This window comes from Sander vitreus, chromosome 20, assembly GCF_031162955.1.
Source record: "Sander vitreus isolate 19-12246 chromosome 20, sanVit1, whole genome shotgun sequence".
Lineage (NCBI taxonomy): Eukaryota > Metazoa > Chordata > Actinopteri > Perciformes > Percidae > Sander > Sander vitreus.
In genome coordinates, this window is record NC_135874.1 from 24,844,414 (window position 1) to 24,872,326 (window position 27,913).

The window sequence follows — 27,913 nt, forward strand, 5'->3', positions numbered from 1 at the left end:
CCTTTAATAGTAACTCGTCAGAGGCTCATGTTGGGTTCATGTCATGTAAGACAAAGTGGAAGAACAGGGTGACTTTTTTTTGCAACAGTTTAAAGGAGGTCGTTCATTGAGTAGAAGGACCACGTCCAAATGGAATTTTAAAAAATCATAGCACTTTCCACATTTATGTTTTCGGCAGCTCATGTTTACGATAAACCCATTATGACATGAACGCAGCATCGGAGCACGTCCAGGCACCTGCCCAAGGAGGACCAATCAAACCCAGATAGATTTATTTGAGTAAGAAGAAGCAGGTTATTGTTAAACTGCCTTTGTACTGAGTGATTCGTAACACTGGACTGAACTCAGTGTCACACTGCACACACTAAACTATGACCAGCACTTGTAATGAAGCAATGACACAGCATTCTACTACTAATGTATAAATATAATGAAAAGGATGTTTTTTTTTCTGTAATGATATTATTGAAACTGAAGATGAATTAATAAAAATAATCCTGATTATTCTGTAAATTTCTGTTTGGGCAAGTTGTTTTTGTTCTAATTTTCTGTGATATATGACCAAAAAAAAATGTAATATTGAACTCATTTTAATAGTTTCAATCATGAGAGGGAAAGCTGATACAAGTTGTGCCAAGCCAGGAACATCACAGTCAGGCAGTTATTTCAGATCTTTATACATTTTGTATTCAATAGCCGCTTTCCGACCAGAGGGATTTTTGCAGTTCCTAGAACATAATGTTCCTAGAACCCTTTTTTTCTCCTGTTCCGACTGGACCAATTTGGGGATTATTAAGTTCCTTTGGCCGCAGTTCCTATAACTTTCAGCTCCTACTTCAGGGCAGGGTCTTTTCCCTTTTCCCTTTCCCCTATAGTGGTGGTTAGATGGCTGTGATTATAATAACAAAAGGTCAGTTCCTATGGCCACTTGGCCAGTGTGAATGCAAATGGTAAAACCAGTTTTGGGGGAGAGTAGTTAGTCTGTTTAGAAGTGGACTGTTCCTATAACTACGTTCCTGTAACTACTTGGTCCGAAAGAGGTTATAATACTACAGAGAACTAGTATACAACTGCCCTATGCGAGAAAGGTAACAGAAAGATTGTGAAACATTTTTAAATTTATTATTCAATCATTCAAGCACAAGCAACTAAAAACATTTTTTTTTAAATGAGTAAAAAGAATATATTTGCAAATCACATTTTTTTTCTGTTTCATAATTGTGCATCAATTTTATTTTACATATTTATTTATTTATTTTTTAGATCCATTTTTTTTTTTTTTTATATATTTTTGAACATACAGAACAGACATCCCATTTTTGTACTTGCAGGGAATGCAGATGTTGTTGTTGTCTTACAAAGACAAGTGCTGCATGGCTGTTATGAATGAAAATGGAGTTGTCCCTGGGATTTAAACTCAATTTTAAAAAATTTTGATAAAAAGTTTTGTCTTCATTATGACCCTACTTATGTTAATATTACTTTGCTTTGAATAATGTAACATCTGTCGTATAGTCAGCATATATGTCCTCTTTTCTAAACATTCAATATACAGTGGCCTATTGAGAACTGAACTGTAGGGTAACAAAATAATCATTTAAATATTTTACAAGATGTAATGTAATATAAATGTAATACATCTAAATGTTACCTTCAACGAAAGTCAAACATGTCATGCATATGAAATGAGATATACATTTTTAGATGCTTTTGTATTGGTTTTGCTCATGTTTGTAGTTACTTTTGGCTTTTTATACTAATTTATCAATAGTAGCCTAATACTTCCACTGTGTTCACGTGCTAACTACATTCCACAGATGTAGCAACGTGGTTGATTGGTTTAGAAAAGATTCCTTTCATCGCTGTATCCAATCGGCATCATTGTTTTATCTAGTTGGTGGCATGTTGTCTCCTCCCCCTGTCTGGAGTTGGAAATGACAGTCTGGGAGGAGGAGGAGGAGGAGAAGAGAGAGGTTTGCGTTGCCGTGTCCGATAAACGAGCAACACGTCTGTCAGAGTGAAACTGTAAATTAGAAAAATAGAACCCGAACTACGACTGGTTGGATGAAAATTAACTCTTAATTACGAGTTCCCTCTTGGATTAAGCAGCTAAAGGAGTACGCGGACGGCTCAGAAACAGAGTGAGTATTCCAGTGTTTTCTGTCTGGACTGAAGCGGCTTTGTTATCAACAGGTGCTGCAGGAAGCAGAAAGCTAGCTAGTTAGCTGCTAACATTAGCCTGATAACATTAAGTAAAATTAATCCACACTTGCTAAATAAAGTAAGTTTTTGTTATAATAGCTAGTCGCTAAACTGATGCAAAATGTTTGTACCAACTGAAGAAACTTTGTTTCTACTGAAAAGGAAGCTAATTAGCCCTTAGCTCAGCTAACGTTACTTCTGGGTTACTTTGATAGTGGAACTGGCTACCCAAAACAGTCATTCCCCTTAGCTAGCTGTCACACCGCCCTGTCAAATACAGAGAGAAACTCTAGCTAACTTACAATGTAAAATTACACGTTGACATAATGTAACTGTCTACAATTACAACAGAGAACAGTGTTTAAAAAGCTGTATTTTGCGTTTTGTAACGTTACATTTTTCAACACGTAGCGTTGGCTAATGTTACAGTAACGTTACGTTTAACGTTAGTCCTTTAAAGTATGGTCCTAATAAAGTTACAATGCTACCGTTAGGATTCTAGTTTTGTTAATGACAACTAGCTAACATAGTTTCTCCCTACTATATAATGTTGTCAACACTACCAGACACTGAACTCCACTCACATTAAAAATTAAAGGTGGTTTGTGAACATTAGTTTTCCCACAAACTTGGCCTGTGAAATGTGTGATTGATTGGTTCGCATATTTGATCTTGCGTTGAATTCCAGGTGGTGGCATACAATTATTTTTTGTCTTCGTCTTTCCGCATTGTAGACATTGGAAGTTGACTGAAACCTGGGCTTGTCACATGTCAAACCTGTCCAGCATGCTGCTGTTGCAATGGATTTTTTTTTTTGGTGGAAGTGAGACATTTTGGATCTATATATTTATAGATGTTGGTTCAAAGTACATACTGTGGAAAAGACTGAGCATTTGCGTGTGTATTGGTTCCATTATGAGTGTTTGTATGTTGCTTCTGAATGTTACAGAATGAGTGCAGTATCTCTGTGGAGTTTAACCTAAAAGGGTTGGGTTTTTGTTATGTTGCATTGTGGCATACGTATTAGTTGATATGTTACTGACAAGTTTGGACTTGAGCCTAACTTAATGAACGAAATGAAAAAAAATACTGAAGTATAGGAGTTCCAGTTTGTGTGTGTTCACTTTGCTTTTATCAGCAGCTTAGAAGCCTTTTTCATGTATTTTTCATGTAAGTTTATACAATTTGAAAAATAATATTTCATGAAGTATGGGGTGCTACAAAATGATGAATAGGTTTTTCTGGGATAGGAGTAGGTTTTTGTTACATGGTAGGAATACTGAGCTAGCCAACTGAAGGTACCTTTCAGTTACAGTCGGTCTGCCTAGCGTCTGAGCTGCAGGTGCATGTGGCATCGTCTACAGTTGTATAGAACAGTAAGTGAAGAGCATGGTGCACCAAAACTCCAAACTGACCTTTTAGATAGTCTCTACCGCAGGTATGAGGTCACATCGCTATGGTGATAGGGTCAAAGCTGAGTTTTACCGACACACACGTACACACACTGTGAGCTAGTGAAGCAGAGAGGTGAGGACAGGCACAATGGGCCACAGGCCAGCGAAATACAGAAGTCCTCTGTTCTCTGGAATGCTCTCGATCACTCTCTCACTCCCATTCTCACTCTGGTCCTCTGACCTGATTGGGACCCAAATGTAGGCTGCTACCAAATCAAAATGTGTCACCAAATCAGGGTTAGACTTACACTGGGGCTAGGGCTGCATGATTATGAAAAAAATAAAAATAAATCATGATTGCAATTATTTTGGTCAATATTGAAATCACGACTATTTAACACAATTAGTCATTGAGTTTTGGAAAAAAAAAAAAAACAGTGAAACAAATCAACAGTGGAAATTTCCCTTAATACCTTTCCCGTTTTGAATTCCCCTTCAGAACACAAGACAGAATAAGAGTTTACTTGCAAAACGTAATGTGCAAAAAAAAAACTTTTTTCTTGATTATATTGTCTTTATGATCGATAGGAGCCAAAATCGAAATCGCGATCAGAATTTGATTGATTGCACAGCCCTAACTGGGACTGATATGGTCACCTGGCCAGTGTCGTCCTCTGCCTGAGATAAAGGGTTCCTCCCTGGCCGTGGCTAGTCAGTGCTTAATTCTAGTGTGCTGTATTTGGGCATTTGTTAGCAGTTTCAGGCTGTCAGCCTCAGTCAGTCAGTGAAACAATGGGTTGGGTGGTCGTTAAAGTCATCTTACTACTTTAGCGTATCACTAATTGTGAAAATGAAATGCTGTTTCTGAGGATATTCCACCATTCAAAAAATGTACATGAGTTTAACATTAACACTTAGTTTAACAGTTTTTAACATCAGTCGGCATATTGAAATATAAATATTGTTATTTTAAATATACCGACTGATGGTCATACTGCCAGATTAGAGCAGGCATTTACCTAGGGCTGCAACTAGCCTAACGATTATTTTCATTGTCTATTAATCTGTTGATTATTTCCACGATTAGTCAATAAGTTGTTTGGTCTATAAAATGTCAGAAATGGTAAAAGAAAAGAAAATGTTGGTCAGTGTTTTCCAAAGGCCAAGACAATGTCCTCAAATGTCTTGTTTTGTCCACAGCTCAAAGATATTCAGTTTACTGTCGTAAAGGTGAAAAGAAACCAGAAAATATTCACGTTCAGGAAGCTGGATTTAGAGACATTTTAGTTCTTTTAAGACATTGACGAAAGCTTATTGAAATCATATCATCATTTATGTCATATTTTCTAATTTAGTGCATCATAATAGGGGTTGGCGCTATGGCCAAAACTGTCACGATCTGTTTGAATGGGAGGGTCTAAATTGCGATCTTTTTTTTCCAGTTTTGAAATGCCCTGTACACTAAAGCCAGACATGAAATAGCCCATGAATTTCTCCATTTCTACCAATAAAACACAGTACAGCATTAATACATAGGTTTCAAAATGGTGATTTAAAACTTGAGTTTAATTTGAAGTTCTAAAGAGCAGCCAAAAGATAACGTACTCCAAAAAGAACACTTTTCAAGTTAGCGAGTTGTTCACGGCCGAGCCTGTTTGTAACCGGTAGGCTACGGACGACGTTCTCTTTACTTCACCGGTCTCTCCCGCGCTCCTCTTCGTGTGGAGAAGCCCCGCGCTCGGTGAAACACGAGCTTTCAAACAACCAGTAACCAATACCGGTAGGGCCGACCCGAAAGCTATAAGGTTCGAACATTGCCAGGGTAAGCACGTCCAAATCAATATTTGAATGCTTCGTTGTTGTTGTTGTTTGATTGTTTTGGGATCAGTTTGTTTGTTGGTTTGTTACCTCAGCAGGGGTTACGGGAAAACTACTGGCCCGATTGTCATGAAACTTGGAGGTAGGGTGTAAAATGGGCCAACCCGTTAAAATCTGGAGTGGTTCCGAATCATTGGGCTGAAGATACAATGAATATTTGTCACGGGCTTTAATAACTTAGTGAATTTACATCATAAATTAAAACATTTTAATAGAAAGCCAAAGAGTATCTGCAAAAATGCCAAAAACTGAGAGAAACTGCTTTTTGTGTTTTTCTTACACCAAGTGTAAGCATCAAATTATATTCAACAATAAAGGGTATAATTAGATAGATCAAAGTGAGGTGAATATTAAACATTTAGTTTTTTGACATTCAGGCAACATTTGGTAGTTTTATAGGCTATACTGCGCTTTGCCTTTGCATTAGTGCTTATATTTACATGGCCATACAATAACATATTGCAGTAAGTGTAGCAAGTGATCACTCAGTTTTTATATTAATTGAGACGGCACTTACTACATTTTCATGTATTTATACTCCGTCATTTATAAAAACGTATGTCTGTATTCCTCTCTCTCTCTCTCTCTCTCTCTCGTTTTGGCTGTTTTTCTTTGTCTGGTACAGGGTGGTACAGCCGTGTGTGTGTGTGTGTGTGTATGCGCACACTGTTGAACACAAGATAAGAGGCAGCTCTGCTTCTACTCCTGCTCCCGATGACACACCGCGTTTGTTGGCTTTTTAAGGGCCCTTTCACACCTAAAAGTCCAGACCAAGGTTCATGTTTTTCTTACATTGTATACATTTGATCCGGTTAGTTGTGGTTTCAAACTGCGGTTATGCAAGCGCACCAAAGAACTAAACATGGCATAACTACGTCCTGTCGTCATCACGTATGTGAGCCGCGTCTCCCGATACTTGTATTTGATTGGTTTGTAGACGGGCTTCCCCGTCCTCTCCAGTAGAGCTCAACAGTTCCGCCCACAGCGGGTTCCGGATGTAAAAATACAATGCAATTTCTCCATTGACAATTGGAGTATAAGCCATAAGTCGTAACCCTCGATGGTAGACTTAAAACCAGCATGCCGACATGACAAGTTCATGGGGCACCAACCTTGTTTTGAGATAAATGTCTTTTATTCGCGATGTCTTGGATAAGTACTTCATTACCCACAATCCTGAACAATCCCACAGTGATGCCTCTGATTGGTGGAACTCATGCTGGTGAGGAGGGGGAGCTGTCGGTTCCCGATCTGTGCTGCCTGCACGATTCGTCATACGCAAGATGATAATCCTGTTTTACGAGGATTTACGACACTGCACGAATCACGATCTGTTCCACGCTTCTGCCGTTAGCCTCCACCGGGAAGCTAACGTTAGTTTAGCTAACAGCTAATTTGGCTAACCGCTAGCTGACCGCTTGATTCAGTCTAAAATAACGTTAACTCAAACTAAACACTGGGAAAAGCAGGCTACAGCTGACGTAACAGCTGTTTATATATTTTAATGGTTATTTTTAGGTTTTATTTTGAGGTTCTTTTAAAGTTATTACATGCTGTCTCAGCTGGCGGTTAGCCAAATTAGCTGTTAGCTAAACTAACGTTAGCTTCCTCAGTGGTGCGCGGTGGTTTATGGGATGAGTAGTTCCATAGTTCGCTCGATAATGAAAATATGTACACAGTCTTGTACCTTTTGACTTTTTGGGGATTTTCTGTTCGTTTTTTCACTCGAAATGATACGTTGTATGCTTATGAGTCACATCACGTCTGGTTAGCCTAAAGCATGGTCTAAAACTGTTTTTATATACGGATTTTTCCAGACGTCAATGGGAGAAATGAATGGGAAATTTACTTCCGGAACCCAAGGTCTCTCGGAGGAGGGGCGGGACTGTTGAGCTCTATTCTCTCCCTGGTTTTTCTGACTTCTACTCTCCCCATGCTACCTCGAATCTTTAAGTTTTGTTGCGTTGTTGAGAAGCAAGACATAGGAAGGTTACTTGCGTTTTGAGAAGCCACAGCATTTATTCAGAGACGGACTGAAACCTACTCTTTACTACCACCTAACAATTAAACTGCTAATTTATTCTCTGCTCTGATTGCCGACAGCAGTCTGCTCTGAACACAATTACCGTCACTCACGTTCACACTAAGCACTGAGCTATGCCTTAAAGGAGCTTCCCTGGTCTTATAACACAACGATAGCCTGCCAGAACTTCTTGTATTTGGTTCGGTAGTCCAAACCACCAAAAAGAATGCTTTCACACTACATACATTGTACAGATTGAGCCTGATATTAACTCAGCGTTGTCCATGACTAATTTCAGAATCAGGCCAGGTTTCTGACAGAACCATTGTCGTTTAACGTGCAGTTTGAGGGGGGTCATGACATCTGATTGACTGAACTGAACGATCAACAATCTGGCTGTCTGACATTTGTCTGACTGTCAGTTACATTTCTGGCAGATCAGACATGTTTGTTGGTTGTCTGTCTGCCTTTTTAGCAGTTGTCAAAAGATCTGTTATTAACTGCAATAAGCTTGCATTAATATGAAATATAAAAATTTACAACTGTAGTCTTTACTTTGACTTTGCTGTAACAAAAAAAGTTACGTTTTCCTTTTTTTCTTGCCTTCTGCCCATCTGCATGTGATGGTTGGCTGGTGTTAATTTCCGACACACACACACACACACACACACACACACACACACACACACACACACACACACACACACACACACATTTATACATGCACACCAGGGGGTAAGCTGTGGCAGCAGATGGTGTTGTGTGTATGAGGGATCGTCATGTTGGGTTGTAGCTTAGCAGTGTGCAATCCAGCAGGTCCTATTGAACTAGTCACTGGTCTGAGGGACGAGATCCAGTAAGAAACGGCTGCAAGTCTTCATCAGAAATAATATAGGCTTTTCCAGCTAAACTGGGTGTCAAAACCAAAACCTGCCTCATCCTTTCTCCCGCATCTACAGCACATTCAGCCAGAAACAATGATCTTCAGAAGAACGCTTTCAGTCACAATGTATGGATCACTACTCAAAGTAGGTCATGGATCTGCTAGCTTTCCACATCAGTAGAGCAATAGTATTTTAATGAGCCCGTCTCTGAGTAGGAGAAAATACATGTATTCAGTTCAGGCACCTCCTGGATAAGTCAGAGTTAGCTAAATCAACATTCTGGCTCACCAGCAAAGGGTTAATGAACTACAAAACTACTGAGAATTATTTTTAAACGCCAACTTTATCAATATACGTCTTACAAAAGGCATTCAACTTATTACCTCCGCCAAGGAGGTTATGTTTTTGGCTTGGTTTGTTTGTTTGTTTGTTTGTTTGTTTGTCAGCAGGATTACGGAAAAACTTCTGGCAATGTTTAAAGCATGTTATATTTGACTTTTTGACAGAATAATGGGAAGTGTTGTCAGGAGAAAGACAGCTCGCTCAGCTAATAGCTAACCCAAACCTAATACAAGCAGAAGGGCCTTGTAACAGAGCTGCAGGTCATTCAGGCAGCCGTGGATGTGTTAAAAAAAAAAAAAAAAAATCACAGGTTAAAGGTTCATTGTCCTTTTTAGTATTTTCTTCTTCTTTTTTTATACATTTTAGTCTTTCATTTGACATCCCCGCACATACAAATCCTGATAGCCCAGGTTGTCCTGAAATGATGTGTGTACCTTGATTGCAGGGCTTTCCATGGGTGAATTCCACGCTGAATTGCATACTGGTGACTTCATTGCGCAATTATTTGCATAAAGCTTAGTGGTTGTCGGTCGCAGTGAGGGAGAGACAACTAAAGCAAAACTTGGAGGAGCGGCTTGTCACTAATATGAGAGGAGCTGGTCCACACTGGAACTTGGCTTGGGTCTTGAGGAGTTGTGGTATTTAATCACTGACAAACTATACACACTGTACGTTCACCTGTGTAACACTAACACTACGTTTGCTGATCTGGAAGGGAGTCGAAGTCCCGGATCAGCAAACTTTCTGTAAACCCTAACCCTTTCCCCCTGCTGCTGAAAAAAATCCCTAGAGGAAATCCGCTGGGAACCAAGAGATAAACATAATATAAATAATAGTAGTAATAATAATAATAATAAACATTGAAAAAGAACGAGGGCTTTCCATGGTGTAGCATTGTTAATTGATAATGCACAGATATGTTAGAGAAACTGCATGGTCACCAAATGAGAAGTGAATGGAGTGAGTTTCATTACTAATAAAAGACCAATATTCCAGCCTTTTTAGTGAAAGCAATATAAAGGTTAAAGTAGTTAATGAATGAATTTCCGGAGGATTGTTCAGTGATTTCATTGCTGTCTCCTGGTGGGATAGACATATTTGTCTGCCTGACCTGAGGCATCCAGAGAAAGCTTTAGCACTGCAAAACCTAAAGGTGGACAAGCTTGTTGCTGATATTTGTTACTATTCATGTATGCTTATAATGAAAATAATGACAAATAAGTTTAACATTATGTTATTTGGTATGTCATACCAAATGTCGAAACCCTTGTTCATTTTTTCCACTGATGTCCTAAGGGCCCTATACACTGTGCGATAACACCAATCTACGCTGTTGCGTATGTATTAAATATGACTCATAATTTAAATAAAATGTTTTATTTAATTCAAGTAGCCTACTTATACATAATTAGTTTCTAGGGTTTAAAATGTATAAAGATTTGACATTTTCTACTCATACTTCTGTCGGAATGGGTGTGAAGTTGGCATTGAATTTAATTTGAAATGGTATTAAAAAGGTCTTTAAAATGCCTTGACATACCAAAATGTCGAAACCCTTGTTATTTTTTTCCACTGATGACAGTCCTAAGGCCCTTATACACTGTGCGAGAACACCAATCTTCCAGGTTCATTACAAGACACGCTGTCTGGGTTGTGTTTGATAAAATCATGGCTGCAGTACAAATCAAGTAAAGGGCATTTCCAGTTGTGCAATAAACTTCTGGTGATTCACAGCTCTATGGTGTAACCTTAATATAAACAAATATGCATACTATTTCAAATGAGTTCAAAAACCAACACTTGCAAGAATTTCACTGCAGATTGTCTTTGGCGTAACAAAAGCTCTTAATCGGTCATCAGTGTTTCATTTGGATTTCACCACGTGTCCCAACAATTGTTAACTTTCACCTGGGGGAACAGACTAAAATATAGTAGTAGTAGTAGTAAATAAAAGTAGTGTTGCCCTGCTCCTGTTGACTCTGGGTTTGTGTCGATGGGGTCCAACCTTTCAAGGCTTCACGATGACCAGTGCAAAACATACTGAGAATGCAAGCGTAGTGTGTTTTGATCACTCACTCTCAGACACACGGGACACACTCCCTTCCCCCGTCAGTGGAATTTTGTTCCCAGGGCTGCCTGGTATTCATCATTGCTGCATGATGGAAGTGTGTGTGTGTGTGTGTGTGTGTGTGTGTGTGTGTGTGTGTGTGTGTGTGTGTGTGTGTGTGTGTGTGTGTGTGTGTGTGTGTGTGTGTGTGTGTGTGTGTGTGTGTGTGTGTGTGTGTGTGTCCGTCCGTCCTGCTGGTAAGAGATAGCATATCAACATGCTGTTGTTATTGTGGCACTGAAAGATAAGCCATCCATCCATCTCACCTGTTTGTTTTTAACTCACCCTCTCTCCATTCAACACTAGAACCGCCAGAGCCAACCTCATCGGGCGTTGATATTTCAAAACTGCTTTGTTCCCCTCCTGCCCTGACTTTTCTTTAAATACCTTTTCTGCACATTCCTATATTGTCATTAGGATAGAAAAAACATTTAGAAAACCAAATGAACAGAGTTTTAGTGTTGTTTTTCACCCCCTTTTGCCGCCAGAAGCAGATGAATTGAACCATTTGCATAATGGCCGTACAGCGCATTGAGACAATGAATGGAACATAGAAACTCATTTGCAGCCAATATTCATTCACTTATAATCACACTAATGTATTTAGGCCCACAGTATTCATCGTTTAAATAACAGAATTGAAAACAATACTCACACTTTCTGTCTGACTCTAAAAGTTGTGTCCCGACATTGGAGTCCGATGTGTGCGCTATACACTTTAATAATATCAGAAATGTTATTTATGTAGCTCATTTGAACAAAACACTAACTTAAAAATTGTAATATTTGTATAGGTTGGTGTGGATGTCCACGATCAGATGGCAGGTTGTGTGTAGACTGTTAAACTGAACGACATACGGGAGAGATGGAGAGACAAATATAAATGCCGAGGGGACTTATTGTCGTTCGACAAAATGTGATAATGCAGTAAATTGCACCGCGATTATATTTATTTTAGTTTACCTGCAAAAATAAAACTCAACGCATCATCAGATGGGACCAAACTGGTTTTTTTTCATGAAAAACGATTTATTTGCGGGTGTTCACAATAATCTCCGCTACTTTTGTGAGTACTGAACTGAACAACTATTACTGTATCGGGTGGCAGAATGAAAATAATACTTTTTTCCAAAAGTAGATGGCACAATTTAAAAATAGCACATTTTACAAAGCTAAGAGTATACCAGTTTTGTGTGAGTTCAAGCTGTTAGATAGTTTACCCAGAGGGGTGTGTGTGTGTGTGTGTGTGTGTGGGGGGGGCTGTATGTGTCCTTGCTGCTATAAGGAATAACGCAGAGCTATACAGATGGAGAGGGGTGATGCATTAATGGCCCATCAGCCAAATAAAAGGCCACAGACTCTTGTGCGTGGGTCTGGCAGTTATAGTACCACTAAAGTGTCTGGTGGTGCTAGCGTTAATCATTTTACCTTGCTTGCCCTCTTTTGTCCCTCCCTCTGTTTTCTCATCCATCCACTCTTCCCTCCCACCACCTTCTGTGTGGGTGGGGCAGGGAAAACACCCGGCTGTTGACAAAGCCGTTGTCATGGTTATGTGTTAAGAGCGGGTGGGGTTGTTATGATGACGTTTTCGTCTCTGAACTACTTAAGGTGCAGTAGGTTAGACTTATAAAACTAACTTTCTGTCATATTTGCTGAAACTGACCCTATGTTCCAGTAGAAGTACATGAAGCAGGTCATTTAAAAAATAATCCAGCTCCTCTGGCTCCACCTACAGCCTGTAGTGTGATTTGCAAAAATCCACAGCTCCCTGTTCAGATCCTCCAATCAGGGCCAGGGGGGGTGTCTAACTGTGTGTCAATCACTGCTCATGCACACGCATTCATTCCCCCTTGTGGGGGGAGGGGCTTAGCAGACTGTTTTGGGCTTTAGCGGAAAGGGGGGGAGGGACTGAGAAGTTGTCGATGTTCAAATTTTTTGGCTAAGTCCTGGATCTTCCCAATCCTACCTACAGCACCTTTTAAAGAGAGTAAGATAGAACATGACTTAGATGGCGATAAAGTGACTGTCATGAATGTGTAGTGGTGTTAACCCATTTAGGCCTAAAACGAAACCTAAAGGTTTCCAAAAATATTTGTCAAAATTTGGGTTTCAACTTGACTGACTTGCTTGGCCATAATCTTCAACTGCATTTTTTTTTTTTAAATCAATAAACAACAAAAACATCAAGAATATTTTGAAAATCAGTACAGATCCATTTTTATTTCATAATTTTATACTTTTCAGGTACCAAAGTAACACGTGAACATCACTGATACAAAGTTAAAGAAAAAACCCCCAAAACAAAACAGAGGGTTACTTCTACTTTACATAACAATTTTAATTTATGTTAATTTAATTTGTTGTATTATTTGGATGTCGCTTTGGATAAAAGCGTCTGAGAAACCATAGCACTAAGAAACCATAGCACTAAGGCCCTGTTTACACGATGACGCTCGCGGGTGAAAACGAAAAAATATTTTATCGGATGTGCCTTTTGTTTATACGCCAACGGCGTTTTTGGGACTTAAAAACGCAAAAAAAGTGAAACCACCCTCCAGAGTGGAAATCTTACGCTCCACCGTCGTGTTCCCATCTAAAGGGTAAAAACGCAAAAGTCTGAAGACAGCGGTGTGGAGAGAGACGAGAAAAAGGCATCCAGGTAGTCTGTTGTTACGGAGTAGGCTACAGAAATTATAGGCCCCTGTTATCTAAAAGATTTTCAATGTAATGGCTCAATATTTAAATGATTTCGACAATGTGGATGAGGTTGTTACAGTTCGATGACCATATATAGGCTATTCATTTGAACCAGAGTAGGCTACAACGTTGTGGATGAAGAGAAAGAGAGAAAGCGAGTGCTGAGATGTCGACCAAAACCATAGACGGTTAAGAGAAAACGTGCTGTACGTGTAGGCTTATTTCGACCAATCGCAAAGCATTTTATTAGTCACTTGTGTTTAAAAAAAAATCCCTAAGCATCTCTGTCACTCACCCTAAGAATATTTCAGCCAATCACAGTGCATATAATTGGCCATGTGCCTTGAAAAAGACGACACCGCTCAAAATGATGCAGACGCGTTTGCCGGGCTTAATGGTGACTTTGCATAGATGCGCGATCCGGTCTTAAAGGTAAACACACACAGATGTGTGATCCAGTCTGAATGGGTTAAACTGGTCTGTTAACCCTAACACAGCCGGTTATACTCCATGGTTACTGTCAGTCAGTAAACCAGTTGCCCATTTAGTAGGTCAGTTTGTGAACCAGCAGTCATCCAGTCAGTTTACAAACCAGTAAGTAAACTAGTGAGGACACTCTGTAAAACAATCACTCGCTAAACAAGTAAAATGTTAGATGTTATCCAGAGTAAACATAACCAGTTAGTAAGTTGATGCAGCAGTTAACTAGTAAAGTAATTAGCCAGTACATCATCAGTCAGTCGACCAGTAAGTTGTGTGTTTTGCTTTTAGCATGCTGGTGTCGAGCATGACGTGTTTGTAGTGGTACAGTGAACACTCATTCATCCTGTGTTTGACCACTTGTAACCAGACTTGGTTGGCCACAGGTAAATAGAAAATCACCGCTCAAGAGACCTGGGTCTGATGGTATGGGTGTAAGAAGGACACACCCGCTTATTTTGTTGCTGTCTTCTAATCCGTGTTGTTGGAGGAATGTTGGGATGCAGTCGCCAACTAGATTAATGACATAATGTCTTGCTTTTTCCACAGGTGAAGATATCATGGCCGCCCTGTTTACTGAGCTGCCCTCCTAGACTTACCTGATATATAGACATACATACCTTAACATCCCTGCAATCCACACAAACACACCCACTTTTGACTCTTGGAGTGTGTGCGGGATGACAACCTCCCATCTGAACGGCCATGTTGCTGGGGAGGGAGGAGGAGGAGGAGGAGGAGATGAAGAGCTAAGGGGAGGACAGCAGCACCGGGAAATGGCTGTCGACTGTCCCGGAGAGCTGGGAAGTCGAACGCTACCGCTCCGACGTTCTGCGCAGCTGGAGAGGATACGACAGCACCAGGTATGTACACACACACACACACACACACACACACACACACACACACACACACACACACACACCCTTTTTACTTGTGCTTATTTTACTCAACAGTAAAGTTGCGACAAAAAACATGCAAGTCAAATTTATTCATAAAGCGTTTTAAGAACAACCAAGGCTGCTAACATTGATTTCAAATAGTAAGCAAAAGCAAAGTAAGCAAAAGTAGAACGGAAACCGACAAAAAGAGTGCAAATAAAAGACCAGTGTACTATGCCACAGTTACTACACAGTGCCAGCATAGTCTGCATATCTTTGCACTAGCTGACTTCACAAGAGCTTATAGCAGTCATGGAATGTAACCAAGTACAGGAGCATATTTGTGACCCCAGCCTTTTAGATGCTCATTTCTTTAGAATACCAATTATACTAAATGAATCTACTAACTCCGGGGCCTTGTTGGTGAGGCTGACCGCTGAGGAGAAGAAACTGTTTTTATGGCGTGAGGTTTTGGTCCTGATGGACCACAGCCTCCTGCCAGAGTGGTGGGGTTCAAAGAGTTTGTGTCAGGGGGGAGAGGGCTCGGCTACAATCTTTCCCATCGCCTCAGCGTCCTGGGAAGAAAATTATACAGAGAAGTGTTCTTTTACTTAATGCCAAGTTTGAAGATGAAATACTTAAATAAGAAAAAATGAAGCTACTCATTTCCATGGAGAAATTCTGTCATTTTTGCGGTTGGCGGTTTTTGTTATACTTAAATGTTTGATAGCAAAGTAATCTTGGTTATAGATTGGCAGATTATTCAATGTAAAAATTAGCTTTTGCAAAGGAATTAAGCCTTATGATGTAAACAGTGCCTCAAACTAGATAACTGGATGATAGAAAACATCAACTAAGAATGAGCGCCTTGAAAAAAAAAAAAAAACCTCATATCACTTAGAAAATCTAAGTTTGGAGTTTTTGTTTCTGTCCATTCATAAATTCAATTTTTATTTCTGTCTATGATGCATTTCTTTGTTTGTACAGGAGGATCTTCGCCGTCGTAGAGAGGAGGAGGGTCGGCAGTTGGACCTGAACACCTCGCTCAGACTCAGGAAGCTTTCGCAGCATCCCCACATCGGCATCGACAACCCCACATTCCTGCAAGACTCCTACACATCAGAGCAGCCAGCACTCGACAACCAGCACACACACGCACTGCTGGGTAAAACGCACACACGCACACACGCACACACGCACACACACACACACACACACACACACACACACACACACACACACACACACACACACACACAAAGGAGAGTAGAATTGCAGATCATTGATGTAGTGAAGCTCTGATAGGAAAGAACAAAGAGGTGAGAGGGAAGTTAAAAAATAAAAAAATCGTGGGTCAGTGGAGGGTGACCGTAAAGAGATGGTATGACACAAAGCTGTCTGGGAAGGAAGGAATGTAAGGAGGACATGTCTGCTATTAGGGAGGGAATTCCTCAAGGAAGGAGAGAAGGACATGAGTGGCTCTTGAGGGCGACTTAATTAAAACTTTGTTAGGGGTGGTAATGTTGACACACACACCGTCACACAAACAGGAAGACACGATGTCGAACTGAAGCCTTGACTAAGAAATTAGATGCAGTCTCTCTCTCACACATTAATCTTAAGCCAGGACAAGCAGGCTCTCTTCTGCCATCATCTGATAATAAGTGTTGATCGATTATCGCCCTGGCCAGTTATCAATTGCGATATTCAGCATTTCTATTATTGAAATTGTTCTTTTTTTAAATCTGATTACCAATAAAGTAATTCATGAATAGATGCCATACTTTGGCTCTGATGCAGTTACCACTCTGTAGTCTCACTCAATGTCCCACCCACAGCACTACCCGATTGGTTACACATCACGAGTAACAGCCTGTCAACACCACTCAAGGATAGTGTGCCTCTGACGGTCAAAGCTGCTCCTCTGAGTGAGCAGTTTTGTTTCGAACGCAAGACAGCAGATACAACTGATGTTGCAATGCAGTCCTCTACGCTGATATTGCAAAAACACAAAGTTTTGACCAGATTATCATAGTTTATAAAAATGCTGCACAGTGACGATACAGACATTTCATACACCTGACTGTATAACACAGACCTACCGATGCACATTCAAACAATGCTGGTCCCCTTTATGAGTCATCCGTCACTCTGTTTGTCACCGTTAGTCAAGACTTCAGTCTGCAGTGTAGTTCATATACATATATTTGTACTGCAAATGTACATTGGTTGCAACTGTCAGTTCAGCCCTGAAAAAAACATATTGCTCGATCCCTATCTGATAGTAAAGTAAATCTCTTTTGTCAAGCCCTTTTACCGTCTTTTCTTATGTGAAGGTTGATATGTAATAGTCAAAGGTTATTAATATGAGTGCACATGTTGTTTTTTTTGCAGAGTTGGAGGAGTTGCTGCTGTCACTGAAGCAGGTCCGAGGCTGCCTGTCCGACCAGCAGAGTCAGAATGACATTGAGCTGGTTCTTGCACTACTAAACAAGGTAACATACAAGGAAGTAGATGGAGAGAGCTTCTAATCCATGTGTTATTGTCAATGTGATCCAAAATTGGGGAGAAATAAACAACATCGGCAACAAAGATTAAAGGTTTCCATGAGGTTAGCATATAGCCACATGTAGCATTGGAATGACTGTAATGGAGTATAGCGCCACTTTCTACCGTGAGAAATCAAACCAACCAAAAACCCGTTCCAGCAGGAATGTGATCTGACGTTGGGCTGACATTAACGACAACTGCAACCAAGATTACAGGTTTCCCTGATGTTAGCATGAAGCTACACGTAGCAGTGTATGTGATGTAAACACTCCAGTAACCTGCCTGGAGCAGACGACCATGTAAAGAAATCCGCTAGTAGAAAACACTGTTGGAAATGTTAACAACGGTCTGAAATTTGAGGTTTTTGCTCTCCGGGATTACTTTTACATACGTTTACAGCATTATTTGAAGCTTTGACTACATTAAGTATGAACATTAGATATTGTAACACTATATACATGAAAGAAAATAATAGGGCTGTTCATTGGCAAGGACCTCACTATTTGATTTTGATACTATTCAATATTGATTCAATACTTCACATGAAATCAATATTCATGCATGTAGGTGACGAAAATAGTACCTTCTGATATTTGTGATATAATATAATGTGCATTTTTGATATGCTTTAGGAAAAATTGAACCCAGAAGTGGAGCCTCTGTACAATGCTAAATGACGCTAGGGTGACTCCCACAGGAGCAGAACTTGACAACAAGCGAAAATGAAATCTGCTGTTATTCTACACTTGAAAAAAACAATGTTGAAACAACTATCCAGGCATTTCCCTGGGTTTTAGAGCACTTAGAGAACCATAATTCTTTTTAAACTCAGTCTGTTGTGTCCAGAACAGTATCTATTGCATTTTCAGTTTTAATTTGATTAGCAGTGAGGTGGGCAAAATGTCTTTTTTCAGTCATGGTTGTTAGTTCTCAACGCTCACCCTAACTGCCCTGTTCTTCTGTGTTTTCCAAAAGAACTGTAAATGATCAAAACAAGTTTGTTTTTTTCTGAGAAAGCCCTAGTGAACACCAGCATTGTGAAAACAGCAAAAGCTTTCATGAATATTATATAAATGAAACACTTGTTTCATCAGTCAGTGATACATAGTAACACAAGTAGGAACATTTCACAGAGTAGTTCACTTCTAAACAATGTAAATACAGGTAATATAGGTATAGTGATGTGAAAGGGGACATATATAGGCTACTTAATGTGTTGAGTGGAATGACAGAACATGCTGATTGTTTTGGGTTTTTTTTCTCCTTTTAGTCTGACTTCCAATCAGCGCTGAAGATCCATAATGCAGTGGCCACCAGCATGCACAGACCCTCTCCTCCATACCCACACACACAACAGGCACTTCAACTGGCCATGGAGGTATATTCAAATTTATTTTATTTTAAAATGTTCAATTGTCATTCCACACACACACACACACACACACACACACACACACACACACACACACACACACACACACACACACAGTGACAGTCCAGGTCAGCGGGTGTGTAATGTAATAACGAGGTTGGAGACAGAGCAGCTCTGTTCAGCATCAATTAGAGCTGAAACATGGGTGCTTACAGTATGTGCATGCACACACACAGACACATTCCTGTTAGCCAACTCTTTTATTTTGTAATCATAGACACAGACTGCTAAAGCTGTTGGACTGACAACAAATAAAGTAGAGAATCTAACTCTGTAAAGTTAGATTTTTTTATGGGCGACTACCAGAATACATCAGTGGCCTGTACTACGAAGCAGGATTAGGGTTAAAGCGAGGTAACTTCATGTTTAACCCTGGATTTTCTGTGTTACGATGGCGTTTTACTTATGCTGCACACCTTCGCATATTAAAGCACTACTATATTATATATAATGTAATAGAGGTGGTTCCTGCCACACTTCTTTGCTACATCTTACCTATGAAATACATTGATATTCCAACCTGTTGTTTCCTCATGGTTGTCATTTCAAAACTCCTTTCTTCTTCCTTGTTTACTTGTCTCTCCATGATCGGCCTGTTAACTACCAGATTTAATCCAAATTTAGTTTTAAATTTGTGTTCTGCAGCTCTTCAGGAGAGTTCAGATCTTGTTTGTAACCCCCTCACATGATCAGATCCTCTGTTACTGTTACTGACATTGATCACAGACCAAAAGCCCAGACCAGATTACTCTCTCGATTGTGAATAGAGAATAAAGTATCCTCTCAATGCCTTGTAATCTGAACCAAGCTTTATATGAACCCATAATTATTTTGTTGGGATTTTTGTTTCAGGGCAGTACCACAATTAATCAATTACAGCAAAATGACTTGTGTTCAGAAACGTCTGCATTTGCTACGGTTATAATGTATTATTGCAGTGGTAATATTTCTCGTGATTCTCGTCAATGATGTTTTATGTTGCCATGGTTCCAGGCCAGGAATCTCATCCAGTCAAGTCAGAACAAAGAGGGACTCGAACTCCACAGCCTGCTGTCAGACACACACATCCAGGTAGGTAGAGACACACACGCACGCACGCACGCACGCACGCACGCACGCACGCACGCACGCACGCACGCACGCACACATGCACGCACGCACGCACACACAGCTTTATTAACAAATAAACAAAAGAATTCGGTAGTGACTGTCATTGCTCTAATCCTATAGCTAAAGTAAGTGTGTGTGTGTGTGTGTGTGTGTGTGTGTGTGTGTGTGTGTGTGTTTTGCAGTCATTGCTCCTGGCCCATGACAGCATAGCAGAGATGGAAATGCAGCCTGAGCCGCTGCCCGCCCAAGGAGAAACAATGACCCAGTGGGGAGGAGAGACTGTCAAGATGGTTCGCATAGAGAAAGCCCAAGACATACCACTGGTAAGACTTAACACGCACTCAAAATCGACGAAAAGGCAGTTATATGGAGAGCTGACATCCTAACACATTTAAATTTTAGCTTTCGTTCCACTATAATTGCTCAGTGTAATTACCGAAAGAGGGACAGCTGGGGTCCTTTTGTGTAGAGATTGCATTTTTTCCACTGCCTGTTTTGGGTTTCCTCCCACAGTCAGGTGAAGATTGGGGGCTCTAAATTACTTGTACTGCACTGTCTAATTTTAAAAAACATAGTGTCATTCATCGTCACGGTCTTCTCAGATGGCAAGCGTCACTTCGCCTGCATAGTCGCTTGGATCCGCGGGGTCTCGCTGTGCTCCTTATGTAAAAAGAGAGGCAGACAACGCTCTGCGAGTAAACACCAGGCGATTAATGCGTGGTAACCAAGGGGATTCTGTGCACTACTGTATTACAAATAGTGCCAATCCTGGTCTATCCTAACAACAGACTTGTCATTGTTGATAGCTAAAGTGAGCTAAATTAGCATAGTCGTAATTCACACTGTACGTAGCGTTACCCGATACATCCAGGCTTGTGCCTACTTTTTTCCTAGCAAAAGCCCTACTGTTTATGTTATTTATTTTAGGAAACTCCCAAAGAGCAAGTTTCTGGTCATTGATTTTGCTCTCACAGGAAAAAGTTAAACACAATTCAACTCTTGCGGCGGGCAGGCGTGTGACGAGCACAGCCGCGACGTGCCCCCCTACCTGCCTGCTCGCCTCTTATAGTAAATCCGCATGTACAAAGGTTCAGTCCTTGCTGCAGCGGCTGCGGGTTCAATTCTGACTTGCGGCCCTTTGATGCATGTCATTCCCTCTCTCTCATCTCAGCTGTCCTATGTAATAAAGCCTACATTACTAGGTGTGTCAATTGCTCCCCGTCTGAAAAGACCTTTAAGTGTAAGTAATTGCGATATGGATTACAGAGGTCATATTCCCCTAAGCCCTATCAACAACTATGGCTCCCTGTAAGGCTTTGCAGCTTTAGCACCTCAGTGGCTAAGACTCATGGGATATTGGAAATGTCAGCAGAAGTTGAACTGAAGATAACACAGACAAATACATTTGTTCTGAAAAGCATTTTAAGCTTTCCTTCAGGATAAGTGCACTGTTTCATATTGTGTCTGTGATTATCTTCAGTCAAGTACCATCTTTGTCTTTCCTGGGGCCAATATACTGTAAATAATATGCCGTATATAACACAGGTTTGCAGTCATCGTATCCATGTTCATCCAGCATTCCACTGCATTTCTGTGTGTGTTCTGTAGGGGGCAACTGTTCGTAATGAAATGGAAAGTGTAGTGATCAGTCGTATTGTTCGAGGCGGAGCAGCTGAACGGAGTGGACTTTTATCAGAAGGAGATGAAATACTGGAGATAAATGGCATAGAGATCCGAGGAAAAGATGTCAACCAAGTCTTTGATATTCTTGTAAGTATACATTTTTTTTTAAATTCATTTTCTTTCTTTTTGTTTTCCCTTTTATGTATGTTAAGGTGACTATTTGTAGGATAGTCTCCTTTGAAGCTGATAAATAACAAATGCTTTTCTCTTTCTCTCTCTTTGTGTGTGTGTGTGTGTGTGTGTGTGTGTGTGTGTGTGTGTGTGTGTGTGTGTGTGTGTGTGTGTGTGTGTGTGTGTGTGTCAGGCGGACATGCACGGCCTCCTGACCTTTGTGCTTATTCCCAGCACTCAGAGCAGACCTCCTCCTGTCAAGGAGTCTGTGGTGAGTGCTGAGCCGGGGAACATTTGAGGGGCTCTAAAAAACAGACCCTAAAAAACAAAATAAACATTACATGCGTACATATTCTAATTAATGTCAGACAATTTTCTAATCAATTATGATCTACAAACATATGTAAACATTTACATATGATGATGTTTTTCCTGTTGGAAATGTAAACTCAGTCTTCTTTCTCTTCAGATCCATGTGAAGGCACATTTCGACTATGACCCATCAGATGACCCCTACGTGCCGTGCAGAGAGCTGGGCTTGTCTTTCCAGAAAGGAGATATTCTCCACATTATCAGCCAGTCAGACCCCAACTGGTGGCAGGCTTACAGGGACGGAGATGAGGATAACCAGCCACTAGCAGGACTGGTACCAGGTACTTCCCTCCGTCTGTCCGTTCGTTTTTATTTTTCTCTTTTTTTGTTAGAGCATTTGAAGACTGCTCAGTCAAACTCAAGGGGGTAAGCTTCTCCTCACAATGCGTAGCTCCTATGGCGCCATTTTGATGCTAACAAGCACTCACCTCCTGTTAGCATCCCATTGACTCCCATTCATTTTGGCGCCACTTTGACAGCGAATAACTTTACATCTGAAGCGTTTAAAGACTTTATTTGTCCATTGTTTATTTCTAAAGAAACACGACAATGTATAAAAGGCTCCATAACCTTGTACCTCACGTTATGGCTCCGTAGCAGACGTTTTTGTAACAATAGGCTAACACATATTGTTAACCAGCATTTTAGTTAGCAATAATTAGCCTGTGCCTATGTTATCTCCTTACATGTACCTACGCTCTCCGTCTCTGCAAGATTGGGAATGATTGAGATTTCTCTTGGCACAGCTACCAGAAGACTTCCAACTTTCAGACAGGTTGCTCACGTCATATTTACGTCGTCTCTCTGGCTGCTCAGTAACGCTCAGCCATCACCGGAAAAGTGCTTCTAATATCCTTCACTGGTCTCCATCCAGAGCAACGGGATCTGTTGGTCCATTTTGTATACAGTCTATGGTCAAACTCTTGCGGGGAAATGCACAAGATGGTTGGCTGTGGCACTCGACTGCATCAACTTGTGTCTCTCTCTTAGTTGCGTGATATGATGATGAGATGATATGCTTGTTTTCTCTCATATTCTCATTTCTTCCGCAGGGAAGAGTTTCCAGCAGCAGAGAGAAGCCATGAAACAGACCATAGAAGAAGACAAGGAGCCGGAGAAGTCTGGTCCGTTGCTCTACTCTCTACACTATAACCTGATGACTGTGAATAACCAGTTTAAGATTCTAGTTTGATTATAGCGTAATGTACATTGTTTATAGTATAAACTTGGGCTAGATTTCTCATGCTGAAATAAAATAACTGAGTAAAAAATATATATGTTCCTGTACAGTAAATACAATAAGCCTTGTAGCTCAAAAGTGTGTTTTAAGTTGTCTGCTTGTTTACAGGGAAGCTGTGGTGTGCAAAGAAGAACAAGAGGAAGAGAAAGAAGCTGCTGTACAACACTCACAGGAATGATGGTATGACGCTCTGTCTTTCTGTGACTCAACTTTCATGTGCATATAAACGGCTAGTACTTGTAGTCAAGCATCTGCATGAAAGTGTAGACATGGATGACCAACTGTGAAGAAACTTATTTAAACTAAATTAGGCATGAATGGGTATCACATTTTTGATTCTAATGGACAAAATAGTCCTTATTTTAGTATCATCATTGGAAAGTTGCTATATGATCAAATGCACCTTAGTGTAAAGGAAATAATAAACATGAAATGCTCCAGTATAGAGATCAGTTGGACACCTGAGTGTATGTAACAGGAAATGTTTGCTGTGCTTACATAAATATTACCATTCACAGAGTCTAAATATATTTGCGTATTTTCTAAGCAAATAAGATAAAACTAGTCCTCTTTGTTATCCTCTAGCCTGTCTTCTAACAGTTTTTCCTTTGGACCATTGTCATTTTTTCATTCGCTTCTTCCTTTCCATTTGCCCAGATATTGATAACGAGGAGATTCTCACCTATGAGGAGATGGCACTGTACCACCAGCCGGCTAATAGGAAGCGGCCGATTGCACTGATTGGTCCAACCAGCTGCGGGCAGGTAGAGCTTCGACAGAGACTTCTCAACAGTCAACCAGAACGGTTCGCTGGAGCTGTACCCTGTAAGACTTTCTCTCACACACACACACACACACACACACACACACACACACACACATACACACATACATATATATACACACACACACACACACACAGGTGTGGATGCGGGCAGGGGCCCATAGAAAATGCCTTTCTACAGGGCCCAGAAGTTTGTGCTACGCCCCTGAACACACATCCACACACACACTGTATACATGCTTTAATGTGTTTGTGGATATACTAACCTGTGTGTGTGTGTGTGTGTGTGTGTGTGTGTGTGTGTGATAGACACCACACGGAGCCGTCGAGATGGCGAGCTGAGTGGTCGAGATTACCACTTTGTGTCTCGTCAGACCTTTGAGGCAGAACTGGCAGCAGGTAAGGTTTTTCGTTAGTGAATACTCTGATGTGTTGGTACTGTACCTTACAGCTCGTTGAAATAATGCTCCATTCTTCTTCTTCGTTTTGTCATGTATACTTGCTGGCCTTTCATATGTCATAGAACAAAGCAGAGAAGCAAAGAAACTACTAAAAGAGATGAATTATTGCTTATTCTACAAAGATATTCTAAAATGGCACGGACAAATTTGTTGGTACTCCTTAGAAAACCTAAATTAATAATTGATTTAGAATGATATGTAATTATTAATTTAACAATTAAGTTTCTTTAATTAGTATCACACATGTCTCTAATATTGTAATCAGTAATTCAGCCTATTTAAATTGAGAACAGTAGTCTACACTACTTTTTAAAGCAAAGGAGGGAGGTGTCTGAAGAGATGGGAAAGAAAATAATAAACAAGCATGGTAAAGGTAAAGGCTAGATGAGCATCTCCAAACAGCTTGATCCTCCTGTGACAACAGTTGCAAATATTATTAAGAGTTTAAGGTCCATGGAACTGTAGCCAACCTACTCCATCACACCACTTGTCAGTGACATAACTTTGTCAAAATAATACATAGACGTCTTGGATCTGGCACTTGTCCTAGTGTGATGAACTTATACCATTACTACACTTGGCCCAAATGTGGCAAATGCAATTTCACCCCCCTGTGTTTTTCCCTAGGAAAGCTGATCGAGTCTGGTGATTTTGAGAAGAACCTGTACGGGACAAGTACAGACTCAGTGAGACAGGTCATCAACACTGGAAAAATCTGTGTGCTCTGTCTGCACACACAGGTATGTACACACACATTGACTCAGCGGGGTGGTACAGTGAGGGGAGAGAGTATCTTTCCACTACAGAAAGGGTAACTTTGTTTTTATTAATATAGACCCTATTTTCCCAAGTTTTTTTGTGTCCAAGTGACAGATGGGAACAACGTTTGAAATTGGTCCAGCATTAAGCGAGACTGGGTTGGCAGAGCGCAACAAGCTACAATGTAATGTTAATGGGCAATTGTGCACCTTCAATTTACATGCTTGTTTTTGCCACTGACATGCTCAGATTATTATTCTAAGTGTCTGACGTTATTGAAAGGATCCCTACAGAGGTAGACCTTTTTGTTTTCAAAGTAATATCCTTTTTGTTTACCATGAAACAGCCCCAAAATTGCTATCCCCAAACCCACCAGACTCCATTTTAAAAAACAGTCATTTAAAATAATACACATTATTCAAATCGACAGAAACGAGACTAATCACAACCCGTCTTGGTTCTTCTTTCCACTGTTCCAACAATCACCACTCTGGTTTGGTTGAAATAAACCCTTAATTCACCCATTTATTTGTGAAAATATGTTTGCTCTGAAATAATTTCAAAGATTATTGTTCACATAAGTCAATTAGACACCAATGCATGGGAAAATATGGTCCAGGTTAAAACATTTTAAAAGGTCTGTGTTGAATCCTTACGTGTGTGTCTGTGTGTACAGGCTTTAAAGGTGCTGAGGAGTTCGGACTTAAAGCCTTACATCATCTTCATAGCTCCGCCCTCCCAGGAAAGACTCCGAGCCCTGTTGACTAAAGACAACAAAAACCCCAAGGTTCCTGTCTCATTTTCTTCACTGCCTGTTTACACTCTGTCAACGATTAACATCACTGGTGTTTACATCTCTGGTTGTCTCAATAATGTGTGTTGTGTGTGTGTGTGTTTGTGTGTGGTGGACAGCCCGAGGAGCTGCGGGACATCATTGAGAAAGCCCGGGAGATGGAGCAGAGCTGCGGTCACCTGTTTGACGCCGTCATCGTCAACCTGGACCAGGACAAAGCCTACAACGAGCTGCTACGACTCATCAACAAACTGGACACTGAACCCCAGTGGGTGCCCTGCTCCTGGCTGCGCTGAAAACACACACACACACACATTTACACACCAGTCATAGAGTGACAATGGCGTACACATTTATAGAGATTCAACAAATTACAAGCTGAAATGATGTGTGAGAGTTGCGATTGAGTAGTGGGGCTTCTGTTAAGAGAAAACTAATCTGAGATTTTGAGAGTTGAAATGTTATGAGATAAAGTTGTAATTTTATGAGAAACTGTTACAACATAAAGTTGTCATTTTACACTAAAAAGTCCTAATATTTTCATATGAATTCATAATTTTATGAAAACAAAGCCATAATATTACAAGATAGTGTAATTTTATGAGGAAAAGTCTGACAAGGAAATGACAGACAAGTCATAATATTACCAAATAACGGTGGAATTCTACAATAAACATTCCTACAAATTTGGGAATAAGGTTGTGATTTCACTAGGAAAAAGTCTTATTTAAAGAACAAAGTCATAATATTTCAGGGAAAAGGTGGTTATATTTGACTTTTCTTACTATTTCTTGCAATTCCAGCTTCATTCTCATAACATTATGACATTTTTCCTGGAATCTCAGAATGGGTTTTTCTTAACATTGACCCTAATACTCTGTTGTGCTGCAGAGAGTAGACACTCAGCACGTAATCAGCATTTTCTAACAACGTGGTGACCTGTTAATGGTAAAATACATGCAATTTCAACTTTTTGTGTCTTGACTGTGATCTTGGTTGGTGCCTAACCGGTCCATAATGTTTTTGTATTCAACAATGACATTTATACAACACTAATCTCTTTCTCCTATTGTCACAATTCTTAGTGAGACCAAAATATGGACCTGGAAAATATATATATTTTTTTTATTTTAGTTTTATTTTAAGAGTTCTTTCTCGGACACGTGGGGTCTCATTCATGATGCATCCTTTGCCTTTATCCTGTGATCATTTCAACCATTCTGATTAACAGTATTTAAATTATGACAAATTATTTTTAACTTTTTTCTGTGCTGGGGAATCCATGTAAAAATGAGATTTTCTATTCAACCTACTTAGTTATGTATTAAATCACTCAGCCTTGGTGTTGGTCCTGATCACAAATGTGTAGAAATGATACTAATTTAAATCCACATTGAGCCACATCATTTATTGCTATGAAAAACACTCATTTACACACACACACACACACACACACACACACACACACACACACACACACACACAGTTATGTATGTATGTACACACGGCAACAGTGCATTAGATGCTGACTTTCCTCTGCCGATTCATGGCCTCAAGCTGCAGCCTTCCTAAAGGCAGTTACACACCGACCAGACGGCCAACCGTCGGCAGAAAAGGCAGTTGGACTGATCAGTCTCTCCGAGTTGGTCAAAGTTCCTCGGAACACACCAAAGCGACGAGACGTAATACGTCTCCATAACAGCAGGCGGCGCTAATCTGTATCGTCGCCC

General features: G+C 40.3%; 1 protein-coding gene across 1 annotated transcript; it reads left to right on the plus strand.

Moving 5' to 3' along the window:
- The first annotated feature begins 1,938 nt into the window (after positions 1 to 1,938).
- pals1a (protein associated with LIN7 1, MAGUK p55 family member a) lies at positions 1,939 to 27,913 on the plus strand. The gene is made up of 17 exons (XM_078277278.1): positions 1,939 to 2,141; positions 14,557 to 14,870; positions 15,876 to 16,053; positions 17,283 to 17,383; positions 18,709 to 18,816; positions 19,864 to 19,941; positions 20,163 to 20,303; positions 21,589 to 21,750; positions 21,968 to 22,045; positions 22,244 to 22,427; positions 23,199 to 23,270; positions 23,495 to 23,566; positions 24,044 to 24,211; positions 24,480 to 24,569; positions 25,259 to 25,371; positions 26,067 to 26,177; positions 26,303 to 27,913. The coding sequence occupies exons 2-17, from the start codon at positions 14,688 to 14,690 to the stop codon at positions 26,477 to 26,479; spliced, it is 2,016 nt and encodes a 671-aa protein (XP_078133404.1). The 5' UTR covers positions 1,939 to 2,141; positions 14,557 to 14,687; the 3' UTR covers positions 26,480 to 27,913.